Below are 16,298 nucleotides of genomic sequence, written 5' to 3' on the forward strand. Positions count from 1 at the left end.
GCCTTGGATTCGTATCGAGATCATTCTGTCATTTTTGAGATTGCATCCCATTACAGCTTTTGCCACTCTTTTGTTGACTATGAGGGCCACTCCATTTCTACTACGGGATTCTTGCCCACAGTAGTAGATATGATAGTCACCCGAACTGAATTCACCCGAACTGAATCCACCCGAACTGGCAGTCCTATAGCCACTTATTATTATTATTATTATTATTATTATTATTATTATTATTATTATTGCACCACATTGGTTCAGCACTGTTATATGCGGTCCATGACAGCCACGGTTTGCGAAGAGCCATATACCTGGAAAGCCCATAAGCATGTTTCCAATTTGTTGTACATTTGGGCAGCGTGTTCATGGCAATTTCCTCTGTCAGGCTGGCATTCTTTGCAGGTGGTGCACCTGTGTCTCATGGTCATTGAATAAACATTTTAGTAGAAGAGGTGTTTCCACATAAAACATAATAAAGATACAAATAAAAAATACAGCAACAACCCCCAGCCAACAACCCCCCCCCCAAGCAATACCCCCTATGCTGTTCAGCACCCTCAGCTTTTGTAGCTGGAGCCAGTGAGGGCCCTGCCCTCTCAGGCCAGGTGGGAACAAGCCAGCAGGTTTCCCAGGACTCACAGCCACATGAATAATTATTAATATATTATTATTAAATTACTGTGTGGACCGAGAACTCCCAGAAGTGCAAGCTGGATTTCGAAAGGGCAGAGGAACCAGAGACCAAATAGCAAACATGTGCTGGATTATGGAGAAAGCTAGAGAGTTCCAGAAAAACGTCTACTTCTGCTTCATTGACTATGCAATAAATTACTGTATACTCCTGCATATAAGACTACTTTTTAACCCAGGAAAATCTTCTCAAAAGTCGGGGGTCGTCTTATACGCCGGGTCGTATTTCTTATATGGCGAGTGTCATAGACGGGTGTTGGCTACTCCCGAGTAAACACTCCACAGATCCTCTGGATTCCAGAGTTTTATTGTGCATGCTATATACAGTGGTGAGATGTCTCAAATCATGTCTGCTCTACATGGGGCAGAAGCCCACAATGGCGTCTCGTGGGCTCTGACCCCCCTTTTAAGACTGGGCATCCAAACGCCCCTCCTCCTTGCTCTACGGGTCCTCCGTGGTCCCAAACCAGGCTCCTGAGGTGCTGTTCTACCTACCCCCTCCTTTCCAGCCCCTGCTTCCCTGCTCCCAGCCTGGAGCTGAGCCTCCAGGATTCTACAGAGCCCTGGACCCTTCTTTACCACTTCCTGTTCCTGGTTTTCCCTCCCAGACTTGCTGCTCTCGCCACTGCTCTCCCAGCTGATAGAAGTAAGCAGAGTAGGCTGCTCTCTGCAAGCCCTCTCTCTTACAGCAAGTATATCCCAAACACTATATTTTAACTGGAAAAGTTGGGGGTCGTCTTATACGCCGGAATATACGGGTACTCATTCTTCACCCTGAGGTCCCAAGGCAGGTTAGAACAAAATGTAATGGAGTTGTACCAAAGAACACATCCCTGAACTCACAGTAGGAATAGGGAGATTCAAATGTGATAAATAAAATCAAGCTGTTATCAATAGAACTGCACGGTTTTCAGGATTCTGAAATCCCCTTCTCTGCAGAGGTGTTTTAAAAGTGTTCTGCTTTTAAGAAATACTTTCCACGATGACCTTTAGGTGCTCAGGAAGCCCTGAGAGTCTACTATGGACCCCCCTGTTTGTTACAAAGCATTCTGGGGCATGCTCTGCGATACACTCGGTTCACAGGAAGGCCTCCACAGGTTGGGCCTCTTTGGCCTGGATGACGTTGCAGAAGATGCCCAGTAAACTCTGTCAGGGAAGCTTGTCCCCAAATACTGGTCCTCTCACTGGTTCATCCAGGGACGGGGAACCTTTGACCGCCCAGAGAAGTTGCTGGACTTTCCATAATCCCTAGTCACTGGCTGAGCTGGCTGGGGTTGATGGGAGCTGGAGTCCAACATCTGGAGAGCCAACATCTGGAGAGATTAATCCCTGATACGCTTCCTGGAAATGCTCGGGTTCCTTGGGACAGTTTGGAAACCACTCCTCTGTGGCTCCCATCTTGTTTATGTACCTCCCTCTATAGATTGATGACATGCAGTGGTCAGGCGGCCAGAAGGAGATCCCGTCCTCCGTGTGCAGCCTTCCCTGCAATCCCGGCGAGAGGAAGAAGATGGTGAAGGGCGTGCCCTGCTGCTGGCACTGCGAACTCTGCGATGGCTACCAGTACCAGCTGGACGAGTTCAACTGCGAGATGTGCCCCTTCGACATGAGGCCCAACCTGAACCGCACAGCCTGCCGCCCGACCCCCATCGTCAAGCTGGAGTGGAGCTCCCCCTGGGCCGTCCTGCCCATCTTCTTGGCCATGCTGGGCATCCTTGGCACCCTCTTCATCATCATCACCTTCATCCGCTTCAACGACACGCCCATCGTCCGAGCCTCTGGCCGCGAGCTGAGCTACGTGCTGCTCACGGGGATCTTTCTCATCTACACCATCACTTTCCTGATGATTGCGGAGCCTGGCATTGGCGTCTGTGCCTTACGGCGCCTCTTCCTGGGCTTGGGCATGTCCATTAGCTACTCTGCTCTGTTGACCAAAACCAACCGCATCTACCGCATCTTTGAGCAAGGCAAGAAGTCAGTGACGCCACCCAAATTCATCAGTCCCACCTCCCAGCTGGTCATCACCTTCAGCCTCATTTCAATCCAGGTCGTGGCTGTGGTCATCTGGCTGGGGGTCGCCCCTCCCCACAGCATCATTGACTTTGAAGAGCAGCGCACACCCAACCCAGAGTTTGCCCAGGGGGTGCTCAAATGTGACATGTCAGACTTGTCCATCATCTCCTGCCTCAGCTACAGTATCATCTTGATGGTCACCTGCACAGTCTATGCCATCAAGGCCCGCGGTGTGCCAGAGAACTTCAATGAGGCCAAGCCCATTGGCTTCACCATGTACACGACCTGCATCGTCTGGCTAGCCTTTGTGCCCATCTTCTTTGGCACAGCACAGTCAGCAGAGAAGGTGGGAACAGCCACGCCAAGAAGTGGGATGTAGAGGAAAGGGAACCTGATCAGGGGTGGCAGGGGTCGGGTTAAGCAGTGCACAAGGACCAAGCTATTTATTTACTTATTTATTACATCTAGAGGCCACCTTTGTCTTCCAACGATCTCAAGGTGGTGTACATAGTCATAGCTGCCAAGTCTCCCGTATTCCCCGGGAAACCCCCATTTTTCTAGCTGTCCCCAGCTGAAAAAACGGATTTTTTTGTTTTTCCCCGGTTTATTCTGGCGCGGTGGCCATTTTGGAACTGGGCGGAGCATGCTCAGAAGCGACTTTTGATGCAGCTCTGCCCAGTTCCAAAATGGCTGCAGTGCGACTTCTGGCGAGGCGGCCATTTTGGAACTGGGCAAAGCAGCATCAAAAGCCGCTTCTGAGCATGCTCCGCCCAGTTCCAAAATGGCGGCAGCGCTACTTCCGGTCTTCTACTTCCGGTCAGGTCCCTTATTTCTCCCACAGGAACTTGGCAGGTATGGTACATCGTTCTCCTCCCCATTTGATTCTCACAACAACCCCGTGAGGTAGGTTAGCTAGGAGATGGTGACTGGCCCATGGTCACCCAGTGAGCTTCATGGCTGAGTGGGGATTTGAACCCTGCTCTCCCAACATCATAGTCCAACACTCTAACCATGACACCACACTGGCTAGAGGATAACATGTGAGAAGTTATTGAAAACAGCAGCAGAAAGGGAAGGGATGCTTTCCCCTTCTGCCTTTTGTCCAGTCAAAAATTTCCCTCTCCAGGCTGCCTTTCCCTCCTCAGGGAAAGGATGCAGGAACCCTCTGTCTTTTCAGTTAAACAACAAACCCAGAACGCCCAATTTCGGGAGACTGTTCATGCATCTGCTATATATTGTATGGTTTGGCCCGAGGAGCTCAAACAGGCAGGCAGAGGCTCTCTATGAAACGTTTCTTGTTGGGCTGTACCAATTCAGACTGCAGGTGGGTAGTGGGGTGGGCACTTTCTGAAACAATATGAGAACTGAAACACAAAGAACCTTTCAAAATTTGCATTTCTCCGAATTTTGCAATGCAGTTATCTAGCCGAATAATGGTTACCAAAATGCATATAATTAGGGGAAAGTGCACATAAAAGTGCGCGTTAGTGGAGACAACTCACAGAAATGCATTCTATTAGGCAAAATTGCTTTGTAAAAAATCTGTATATTAGAGAAAATTGCATACAAAACTGTTCATATTAGGATAAATGCACACTTAACGTGCTGGTGAATTTTCACGAGGACTTAAAACGAAGAGAAACCAAAATTGACAGAGTGACCAATTTCTAGTCAAGACTTTATTACCCACATTTGCATATGTAATACCTACTGGTTTGTCCCTTGTTGAGTTAACCCTGAACTGGTCACTATTTCTTAGCCTAGCCAACCTTACAGGGTTGTTGTGAGGAAAGAGGTGGGATAACTCCACATCTGCTGCCCTGATCTGTCTGGAGGGAGGAATACCAATGCGATAAAGCAAGCAGGGCGGGAACGTAGACCGATGGCCCACCCACAAGCCTTCCTCCGGTTCTGTGCTCCTGGGATTTAAATGTCACAACATTTCCTGAACTTTCGAGTCTGTCACTCTCAGAGGGTGTGCAGCGAGAGAGCTGCGAGGGGTGCCATGATAAATTACATTCATTCAGTAATTAATGGTTGCCTAGGAGCGCAATGCGCCTGCCTGGCGCATCTCTGCACCAGCCGGTCCTCTAGCCTTTCTGCCTCCCACCCAGTTCGGCAACTCATGTAGTGAGCGAGGCAGACTTCTCTCCAGGTGGGTCAATCCTGACTCTGCCCCACTTCCGAAGTGAACCTTCTCTGGTATAAAGGTGAGGCATGCCTCTGATTTCAATCCAGGGCAGAGGTGGGGGGACAAGGTTTAGCTCTCGAAAGGTTGGGGTGCGAGGGACTTCAGTAGTTCAGGCAGACTCCTATGAGCTGACATGGCACACCCAAGACAGCCTGATCCAGTGCTGAGCTGGTTGTCTCTTAGGGCCCCTTCCAGGCAAGGGTGCCAGCTTCTGGGGGCTAAGGCACTATGGGCCCCCAATCTTTTTTTAGGAGGCTGCCCCCCTCCATATTCAGAGAGCTCCGTGCACAGTGTCAGGACATTATGTCAGGCCCCCTCAATCATTTGGAGAAGCTGGCCTCTCCACTTCCATATCAGGGATGATTTGAGCAGTCAGACACAATCCTGCTTTAAATGCCATGCCTGCCTGCAAAAGTTTTGGGGTTGTTACACGGCTTCATTTCCTATTTGTGCATATCCGGTCACTTCCTGCTAAAATCCTGCAACTTTTCAAACCATGAATGTTTGAGGCCGGGGGTTGGGGGGAGCTCCTGCTAGAGCCCCTCCGGATAGCAATAATGTGTTAGCATTGAGAAAGCATCACAGAACAGCTAGTTAAGCGGATTAAATCTGCCACTAGGTAAAGGGACCCCTGACCATTAGGTCCAGTCGTGACCGACTCTGGGGTTGCACGCTCATCTTGCATTATTGGCCGAGGGAGCCGGTGTACAGCTTCCAGGTCATGTGGCCAGCATGACAAAACCGCTTCTGGCAAACCAGAGCAGCACATGGAAACGCCGTTTACCTTCCCGCTGTAGCGGTTCCTATTTATCTACTTGCATTTTGACGTGCTTTTGAACTGCTAGGTTGGCAGGAGCTGGGACTGAGCAACGGGAGCTCACCCCGTCACAGGGATTCGAACCGCCGACCTTCTGATCAGCAAGCCCTAGGCTCAATGGTTTAACCACAGCGCCACCTGGGTCCCTGGTCTGCCACTAATACACTATTATTGCATCAAGAAGGTGTTGCAGAATGGGCCCACAATAAAGCACCATTCTGGAAGGGCCTTAAGTCCGCTGACATCAACAGTCTTAGGCATGCAAACATCAATTAAATGCATGCAGGGCATGTTAAAAACCCATCACGGTCCACCTCTCTGTCGCAGGTTGTCTGTGCTCCAGTTGGACAATCGACAGAATCAGGGAGTGAAGCTCTCCTTGGGCTGCATCATTCTGGGCTGCAGGTTTGAAAAACCTCCCTGGTTCTCAACAAATAACAGATCAGGAGAGAAGGCTGGGTTGAACCTTGCTGTGCTAGTTTTCTGCAGGCAGAGCTTTTGGAAACTCCAGGAAGCACTCAAAACCTGAAATGATTCAGGCTGGGATGAGGTTTGCCCCCCCCCCACAATTGTATGATGATAACAATAACAATACCCCACCCATCTGGCCGGACCTCCCCAGCCACTCTGGGCGGCTTCCAACATAATATTAAAAACACAACAAAACATCAAACATTTTAAACTTCCCTAAACAGGGCTGCCTTCAGATGTCTTCTAAAAGTCAGATAGGTGTTTCTTTCCTTGACATCTGATGGGAGGGCATTCCACCACTACCAAGAAGGCCCTCTGGCTGGTTCCCTGTTACCTCACCTCTCACAGTGAGGGAACTGCCAGACGGCCCTCGGAGCTGGACCTCAGTGTCCAGGCTGAACAAAGCGGCCCCGATCCGGTAGAGGGAGAAGATAGCCCTCCTTCTTTCTTGGCCAGCCTCCTGTTCTTCTCCCTGCCAGATCTACATTCAGACGACGACGCTGACCATCTCGATGAGCCTGAGCGCCTACGTATCGCTGGGCATGCTCTACGTGCCCAAAGTCTACGTGATCATCTTCCACCCGGAGCAGAACGTGCAGAAGCGGAAGCGCAGCTTCAAGGCAGCGGCCACGGCCGTCAACGCCTCCACGAGGCTCTCGCAGAAAGGGGCACAGAACGGCGAGAGCAAAGACGAGAAGCCGGACAGTAAGTAGCCAGAAAGTAGGTATCGCTGTCTTATTTTCTCTTTCGGTGGCCCTTTCCTGGTGTCCCTCAACTGACCTCCGCCTGCCCTGTAAGTACCACCCGCCTCCCTTCTGCCACCCCCAAGGTGTTCCCACTCCTCCCATTACCACCACTGCTGTGCCTTTGGGCCTGACAGAAACGGGGTCTTTCTGCCCCCCCCCCGGTTGTTTGGAAGAAAGGCCAATGTTGATCTTTTTCTTTCTCTCGTCCCTCATTGCAGTTAACACTAAAATAACCAAAATAGCCTTGACGTGAAAGGAAGTGTGCTCTTAAACTTCAGCCCCACTGGTTAAAAAATTTCCATCAGTAAAAATGGGCCTTACCAATTAATCAACTGACATTTTCCTTGATTGATCCATCAGTTTAGGTTTTTAGACCTAACAGGAAATCCTGAAGAGCTGAGGAGAGTTTCAGGGCCTTCATCTAATCGCCCTTGGTTTCTCCTGTTGGAAAGGCATGGTACAATAGTTAGTTGATAGGTAGTCAGGGCTACTTGCTAGTTTGGGAATTTGCAGTAGAAATAGGGGACAAGGAAGGACGGGGGCGGGCTTTGAGAGTCCCATGCTCGCTCTCTCAAGCAAGCTGAACCTCACTGTCTTCCTGATAGTTTGTGGGGATCTCAAACTTCCTCAAGACGTTTACAGTAAGCCTGTTGAAGCCCAAACATAATGTGACTTCAACGTGCTTGAGTTGGTAGTGCTACCCCCCACCCTGGAGTTATTGCCATCATTCCTTGCAAGCCTGGAATAGACATGCCCCCTTGTCCTTTTCAAAGACCAGGGAAAACAAGGAAGTTGCGTTCCTTCAAATTTTCCCACTACCCCTGGCCTTTGGCTGTGTTGGCTGATAAACTGACAGGAGTTGGAATCCCTTTTATTTAGAATCATTTATTCACTGCTTAATCAAATGTGAACCCTATGCAGTACACGTAAAATGCAAAGCAAGTAGAACTTAAAACAATTATCAACATACAAGTAAAAATCAGCATAAATTAAATACGAGTACAGGGGTGCCTTGGTTTACAAACTTAATCTGTTCCGGACGTCCATTCTTAAACTGAAACCGTTCTTAAACCGAGGCACACTTTCCCTAATGAGGCCTCCTGCCGCCAGTGCCCTTCCACTGTTCGGATTCCGTTCTTAGATAAGGTTCACAAACCAGGACACGACTTCCGGTTTTGCAGAGTTTGTAAACCGGATCGTTCGTAAACAGGACTGTTCTTAAACCGAGGTCCTGCTGTACACACAATTTCTTTACGTGCCAGGGCAGGCCTGCTGCAATGGAATTTATCTTGAGCAGGCATCTGGAACAGCACGACAGGTGGAAACTAGTCATCTTTATTTGCTGCTCTGCCCACGTCTGCCTTTGGCTTAGCCCACCACTGACATATGTTTCCCCAGAAGGGAAAACTGGCCATTGGGCTGGAAACGTTACCCACCCCCACTTTAATAGGAGATGGGCAGGGCTTCAGCCTGCCCACACATACATCCCAGCATACATGCACCCCTCTGGGTCGCCCATCCAGACAAGCAAGAGGCACGATCAGAGTTCAAGGGCAAATTCCAGCCAGGCAAAAACTCCAAAGAAGAGTGTGAAGCAGGAATAGTGGGTGTGTGGGCTAGGGCCAGGACCCCGGAGCCCAACAGAAAGCCTTTGAGGTCCCCATTTGGCCCATGGGCTCAAGGCTTCCCACCCCTGTGTTCAGAAGTTCAGGCACCGAAGATGAACAGGACCTCACGGAGGCCTGGAAGCTTCCCCAAGGGCTCCTGTGTGGCGTTCCCGAGCGCGAGCAGAGAAGACAGCAGATTCACTCCTGTTGCGTTTTCCTATAGCTGCAAGCAGGCCTGGAGCCCCTTTGCACACTGGCCTTCGAGGGGAAAACTGGGCGGGGGTGGCTCTGGAATATTAATAGCCACCCTCTGGGTGAGGATGTCCCAGAGCAGATGGCAAGCGCTCACAGCCAAGAGCGCACGCCTGACCAAGCAATGCACAGAAACAAGGCGAGACACAGGAACCTTGCCTGTTCATGCTGCCTCTGCCCTCTCGCTCTGTCCCCGGAGATGCCACTTCGCCCACATTCTCAAGATCACATCCTTTACTTAAAGCAACAACAAATCAACGAAACAATAGCTTAATGAACATGAAAGAAAAGCCGTCCCCAATTTTGCCTCTGCTCAAGCCAGTGGGGATTCAAATCCCCACTGCATGCATTGAAAGAGGGGCAGGAATCCAACTTTCTGCCATCCCAATTTAATATTCATTGATATATATATATACCTGGCCCAACTGTAAGAACATGGGGATTCCCTTGCTGATTTAGACCAAGGGAAATTTAATCCAGACTCTGCTTCCAAATGCAGCCAGCCCCAAGTGCTTAGCTGCCCATGAGCAGAGCAAGACATACAGGACCCCCCTTTCCCCCGGAGTTAGTTCCCACTGCCTGCCATTCAGGGGTATGCTACAGTACGGCATTTGAACATGGAGGGTCTGTTTAGTTGTGAGCTTGAGAAATGTGTAGTAATGGCTTACCTAATGGCTTTTTTTGAAAAGCAAGCCGAGCTTTCACCCATTCCACTGCCCAAGAATCTCACCTCTTCTGCTGTGTTTTAGATCAGGAGTGGGGAAGTTCTGCCCCCCCAACATCAAGATGTGGCTAAACCACAACTCCCATCTGCCCTAGCAAGCATGGCCAAATGCCAGGGATTGTGGGAGTTGTAGTTCAGCAACATCTGGTGAGCCAAAGGGTCCCCACAACTTATTTTGAGTTATCACAGCAGGTTGAAAGTGTGGGAATGTTCAAGGTGGCAGGAGTGGGAACATTGTTTGTTGATATCCTTCCTAACTTGTGCTAGCAAGTTCCTTTATGTACCGGTAGCAGACTTACATTCCCCCTTTTATATGCAAAGCAGATAGCTGGTTGCAGGCTCGTGTGAGCCTCTCACTATTATACAATTCTATCTCTCTCAGATTCCTGGTAAGTTCCCTTGAATCCCTCTTAAAAGAATAAAGACACAAAAATCTTATTCAATAAAATAAGTTTACTCACATCAGTTCACAGTTGGATTCATGAAGGCAGACTTAATTACAAATATGTACTGTACATGTGGATCTATTCCATATGGGGGAATAATCCCAGTGCTTCTGCTAGCTGAGAGCTAGCAGAGCAGTCCTAGCTAGAAGCAGGCCAAACGAAAAAGGAAGTCAAAAAGAGGAAGGTGTGCTGCGTGACTCGTCTTTTTGTTACCTGGACAGGTTACGTCACACCCACCTTCTATCACATGCAAAAGGAAGGATGCTCCAACCAGGAGGAACAGGAAGTTTGGACTGGCTGGGCCAAACATTCCCTCGCATGTCTTCTCTAGCATTACTAGGAATGTTCTACTTGACTGCCTCTCATGGATCAAATCCCACAGAAAGCATGGTGGCAGCAGAGTGTATATGGGCAAGGACCCATTCGTCTAGAGCCAGGGTTGGCGTAGGTAGGAGAAACTATTGGCCCTTCAGATCTTGTTGGGACTCCACTTCCCATCGGCCCCAGGAAGCACAGCCAATGGTCAGGGATGATGACAGAGGAAATCCAACACTTGGGAGACTGAAGTGTTTCCATTTCTGATATAAACAGCTGGGCTGCAAGTCTGTTGAGAGCTTTTCACGTTCGCCTGTGAAAGCCCCCAGGTTATGAACCAGGTTCTTGTCCTAAAGTCCTTCCTCCAGAAACTGAACAGCCCCCCCTTGTAGGCAGGTTTTCCCATTCAGGGTCCCAGCGTGACCCATCCCTCCCCACACTCACCCCTCTCTAACAACTCCCTATTTTGTGTCCTTTGCAGGTCTCCCTAAGGTGATGTACATCAGCTACACAGAACTGACCATGGGGCCCACATGACCGAAGAAAAGGATGGGCACAACCATTGCGGGGAATGGGAGGGGGGAGGGTTTTTTTGCGGGGTGAAGCTCAACAGAAGGGGCTGGGGTGGGCATGTGTTGGGGAATAAACCTGTATTTTTACAACACCGCTTTGCTTTTTTCCCCTAGCTGCAACCTAAGGGCATTCAGAGAGAGGGCCCAAACCGAGGCACGAGCGCAACAGGGGTAGAGAACCTGTGGCATTACAGATGTTTACTGGGACACAACTCCCATCAGCCCTGCCCATTGACGCGGGCACTGGTGGAGCTTCATGCTCCGGCACCGAGGGCGGGACTGGTGCGCGTTCTGGGAGCGGGGCGGGGAGCCGCCATGGCGCCCTTGGGATCGCACTGCCCGGGGCGGAGTACCCCCATCGCCCCTCCCTTCCTACGCCCCTGGATGCGGGTGGCGCTGTGGGTTAAACCAAAGAGCCTAGGGCTTGCCGATCAGAAGGTCAGCGGTTCGAATCCCTGCAACGGGGTGAGCTCCGGTTGCTCGGGCCCAGCTCCTGCCAACCTAGCAGTTCGAAAGCACGTCAAAGTGCAAGTAGATAAATAGGTGGGAAGGTAAACGGCATTTCCATGTGCTGCTCTGGTTTGCTAGAAGCGTCTTAGTCATGCTGGCCACATGACCTGGAAGCTGTACGCCGGCTCCCTCGGCCAATAACACAAGATGAGTGCCGCAACCCCAGAGTCGGTCATGACTGGACCCAATGGTCAGGGGTCCCTTTACCTTTAAGGAGGATATCTACAGGGCTATGACGTGGAGGATGGAGCAAGCTTTTCTCCTGCTCTGGAGCTGAACCAATGAATTCAATTTGCAAGAAAGGAGATTCTGACTAAACATCTGGAAGAACTTTCTGGCAGTAAGAGCTGTTCAGCAGTGGAACGGACTCTCCTTCCTTGGAGGTTTTTAAGCAGGGGTTGGGTGACAACCTGTCCTGTATGATCTAGTTGAGATTCCTGCACTGCAGAGGGTTGGACTAGGCAACGCTTATGATCCCTCTAAGGCAGAGGTAGGCAACCTAAGGATGGTGGACCAACCCACGGCTGAAAAAGGTTGCTGACCCCTGCCCTTGACCGTTGGCCACACTGGTTGATGGGAATCCAACAAAATAAAGAGGGTTATGCACCTCTGCCTCCCACCCCTCTTCTTCTTCCATTCAGGCGCCCCAATTGTGCCCCAATTCAGAGCCATCTGTTCTTGATCCCTGCCCAGTTTTGTCAGTTCCCTGTGGGGTTTTTTTGTGTGGTGGTGTGAGAGAGAGATTTAACATGAGAGGAGAGATGGTGCTGGGCTTTGGGTGACCAAGCGTGCTTCCAGTTCATGCTTCCTGTTCTTGCTGGCCAACAGCTTAGGCAGAGAGGTGGCTGTCAAAGTAGTCAGGATGGGTGGGTGGGGGGGAAACGAAGCTCCAGGCAGCGGATGTGCCTCCGCTCTTGGCAGCTCTGCCATGGCGGCGCTTGGAAGCCTATGGGATAGGGCTGTTGCCAAAGCAGCTTCTGCGCTTGCTTCCCCTCCCAGGGGATGGTGCCAAAGGAAGCAGTGTGGGCAGCCAAACTGGATGTCTGCCCTGTATCAAAAGCAAGTGCGGAGCCAAAAGGGAGGAGCCAAAGAAGTGTGTTTGTGGAGGGAAACGATGGGATGTGGTTGTTCATTGGAGAGGCTGCTGCTCAGTGCTACAGCATGGGTGGTTATACACAGAGACAGCCCTGCCCTCAGGCAGCATATCATGGCAGATGGGGGGGGGGCACTGGCAAAGTATTAGGAGAGACCTGAATGCTTGCTGTCTTCGACTGTGGTGGAGGGTGCTGTCCCAGTGCTGAAATGAAGTCTGGTTGCTTTTACAGTGGTACCTCTACTTACGAATTTAATGCGTTCCGAATGCACATTTGTAAGTCGAAAAAAATTGTAAGTCGAATCCCATAGGAATGCATTGGGACAAAAAATTCGTAAGTAGAAGCAACCCTATATAAAAATTTGTACGTAGAAAAAATCCTATCTAAACCGCATCCAAGATGGCGGACGGAGCTCCATTCGTAAGTAGAAACATTCGTAAGTAGAGTTATTCGTAAGTAGAGGTACCACTGTACATGAAATTGGGGTGGAGCACCATCTTGTCAAAGAACCTTAGAATCTTTTTCAGCCGTGGGTCAGGCAACCATCCCTCAGACCATGTCATGGGCCAGACTATATTTAGAAGAAAAAAATGAACTAATTCCAATGCCCCACAAATAGCCCAGAGATGCATTTTAAATAAAAGCACACATTCTACTCATGTAAAAGCACGCTGAATCCCGGACCGTCCGTGGGCTGGATTTAGAAGGCGATTGGGCCGCATCCGGCCCCCGGGCCTTAGGTTGCCTATCCTGTTAGGATCTCTTACTCACAAGTAGGACCCTGGCAGAGACACATGCCCGGCTGGCATGTTCCCTCCCTCCTGGTCGAACGTTTGGGAGCTTCAAAAGCATTCTTCATCCCAAACATCACAGCGACTGATGCCAACTTACGGATCCACAGTTTGTGCAATTGCGTAACAGATCTCAGCAACTCAGCATTTGGCTAATCTTCATTTATTTACATATAAACACACACGGAGTACTGCAACATGGCTCCCTCTCTCTCTAGCATCAGGCAGCAAAGAGAAAGAACAAAGGACAATAGTCCCACTTCAGGAAACACAGTAACCCAAACATCCTGTCTTCGTCACTTCCCACTGTGTGGAGTCAAAACATACACAGTCATGTGATAGACAACAATCCCATGAATGCAAACACGGGTAATGGAGGGTCCCAGGCTCTTCCTCATCTCTGAACTGGAAGCTGGATTCTCCCTCCTGCCCACCGCTGACTAGCCAACTTCTTTGGGTTGCCAGATGACCAGAAAAAGACTAGCCTGTTTTGTGCTTTTTAGCAACAACTTTAGCAGCAGAAGCCAATAGCTGGTCTCCTCTCTTCTGCCCCCACCAGCAGAAGTAAATTGCAGATCACGTCCCAATGTCTTGCAGATCACACTGCACAACTACAGTACAGCTGTTTGAGAAGCTGGCGAGCCTGCAACTGCCTGCTTGGTGTTTTCTCCCTGTTGCCTTGGGGTGGGTGGGAAAGGGAGGAGTAAAAGGGCACACAGAAGAAGTGTAGAGCTCCAATGGAGTGGTACTGTCCGCTCCAGCAGCAGAGAACAAGAGCAGAGGGCAGGGTGGGGCTGTGGGGCAGAGCATCTGCTTTGCATGCAGAAGGTCCCAGGTTCTAGTCCTGACGTCTCCACTTAGTGCTGGGACTGTCCTGTCCAGGAAGAAGAAGAAGAGTTTGGATTTGATATCCCGCTTTATCACTACCCGAAGGAGTCTCAAAGCGGCTAACAATCCCCTTTCCCTTCCTCCCCCACAACAGACACTCTGTGAGGTAGGTGGGGCTGAGAGACTTCAGAGAAGTGTGACAAGCCCAAGGTCACCCAGCAGCTGCATGTGGAGGAGTGGAGACGCAAACCCAGTTCCCCAGATTATGAGTCTACCGCTCTTAACTACTACACCACACTGGCTCTCAAAGCCCTGGAGAGCCACTTCCACTCAGCGTAGGTGGACGACACAAAACACTCTGAATAAGGCAGCTTCCTATAACCATTTAGACTCTACCTGAAGCAGCTGGCATGTCCTTCAGAAGTCAATAGGAACCATTGCCTTCTATGGGGGGAAGGAGGAGTGTGGTGTGTTTTGGCAGTACGTCTTGCCACCTCCTGTGGAAAACTTGCCATGCTTTTGGGTCAATCCAGGTTCCACTCCTTACATCAGATAGGGAAGTTGGGTTTCTTCCAGATGTTGGGGTACTCCAACTCCCAACATCCCTGACCAATGGCACTGCTGCTTGGCACTGATGGGAGCTGAAGTCTAATGGCATATCGGGGTGCCACAAATACCCTATCTATAGGCTAATCCAGGCATGTCAAACCTGAGGCCCTCCAGATGTTTTGGCCTACAACTCCCATGATCCCTAGCTAGCAGGACCAGTGGTTGGGGAAGATGGGAATTGTAGTCCAAAACATCTGGAGGGCCGCAGGTTTGACATGCCTGGGCTAATCCATGCCGACTCCCACCAGTGTTGACTACCGCTGCTCTGGGTACTTGACAAGCCTGTCATGAAGCTGGTGGTCTTGCCTTGGTGCTTTCCCCCCAGCTGGTATTCAAGGTATACTGCCCCCATCCATGGAGGTTAGCTTTTAATACTGCCATTAAATAAAAAACGCCCAGCAATACAGGCTTTCCGTGTTTAGGGATATGATATACAACTCCTTCAGCTGAATATTTTTATTTTTTAAACAGTTCATATTCAGAACATGCAACAGAGCAGAAATGTAATCTATGTTGACTGTTACAAAAGGTATTGTATACACCACCCACCCGCCCCCCTTTAAAATGTGCTAAAATTAGCTCTCAAATGGACTAGGATGTTCCAACAGAGCGCATTGCCTTGTTGAACAAGTACAGAAGAATGGTTTAAAGAATAGGATGTAGAAACCCCAAGGACATGGCATGTAAGCCTAGAGAAAAGGCTCAAAAATTGATGTCCTGAGCATGTTCCAGAAGGCAGTTAACAGAGTCTTAAAGAAAGAGTTAGTATACAGAGGCTGCATTTAAGCCCCTTCTGCGCTGAGGAAAGTGTTAAAAAAAAATATCAGAGTTACTCTGGCAAAAAGTGAACTGCCTCTGTCCAGACAGGAATTCTTGCAGCAGGTGTCACCAAGCTTGTGGGCACATTTCAAATTTTGAGAGCGCTGGGGGCGACAGTCACAAAATGGCTGCCATGGTTGGGGCATGGCATAATGCAAAATGGCTGCCATGGGGAGCGTGGCCCAACACAAAATTAGAGGGACAACCACCCCCACCAATTTATTTTTACTGTATGAAGTAAGCTATGGTTTGCTGGTTCTGTTTTAGAAATCTCTCTCACACACACACATATAAACAGCATTCCTCAGTACCGGGGAAAATATAAAAGGTATTGATAACAATTGTATTTCAGAGAAATCGGTTAAGAGCCCTTTACTTTCTAGGAGCACCAGAGGTCTTTTTTTAAATATGAAAGCTCAGAGTTTTTCTAAGGCACTTGGCCCAGGGGCACCAGTGGAGGCTTTTGCAGGTGCCATGGTTCCTGTGGGCGCTGGGTTGGCAATTCCTTTATCAAGGAATGGATTTGATGAGTGACCTTACAGTCAACAGGTTCAGCTGGTTATTTAAAGTCCATGAGATTTCTCACCTGCTTGAGAACCAGGCCTTGCGTATACCATAGGTAAAGGTAAAGGGACCCCTGACCATTAGGTCCAGTCGTGACCGACTCTGGGGTTGCGCGCTCATCTCGCATTATTGGCCGAGGGAGCCGGCGTATAGCTTCCAGGTCATGTGGCCAGCATGACAAAGCCACTTCTGCCAAACCAGAGCAGCACATGGAAACGCCGTTTACCTTCCCGCTGTAGCGG

The 16,298-nt window shown here is 49.8% G+C and overlaps 1 protein-coding gene across 1 annotated transcript in view; it reads left to right on the forward strand.

Moving 5' to 3' along the window:
- The window catches only part of LOC118097743 (metabotropic glutamate receptor 6-like), a 33,551-nt gene extending 22,745 nt beyond the window's left edge, over positions 1-10,806 (forward strand). The window contains exons 8-10 of the mRNA XM_035140933.2: positions 2,111-3,046; positions 6,659-6,884; positions 10,751-10,806. Of these exons, the coding sequence (XP_034996824.1) occupies positions 2,111-3,046; positions 6,659-6,884; positions 10,751-10,806 (1,218 nt within the window). The remainder of the gene's footprint in view (positions 1-2,110; positions 3,047-6,658; positions 6,885-10,750) is intronic.
- The last annotated feature ends 5,492 nt before the right edge of the window (positions 10,807-16,298 follow it).

The sequence above is a fragment of the Zootoca vivipara genome, chromosome 16 (assembly GCF_963506605.1).
Source record: "Zootoca vivipara chromosome 16, rZooViv1.1, whole genome shotgun sequence".
NCBI lineage: Eukaryota > Metazoa > Chordata > Lepidosauria > Squamata > Lacertidae > Zootoca > Zootoca vivipara.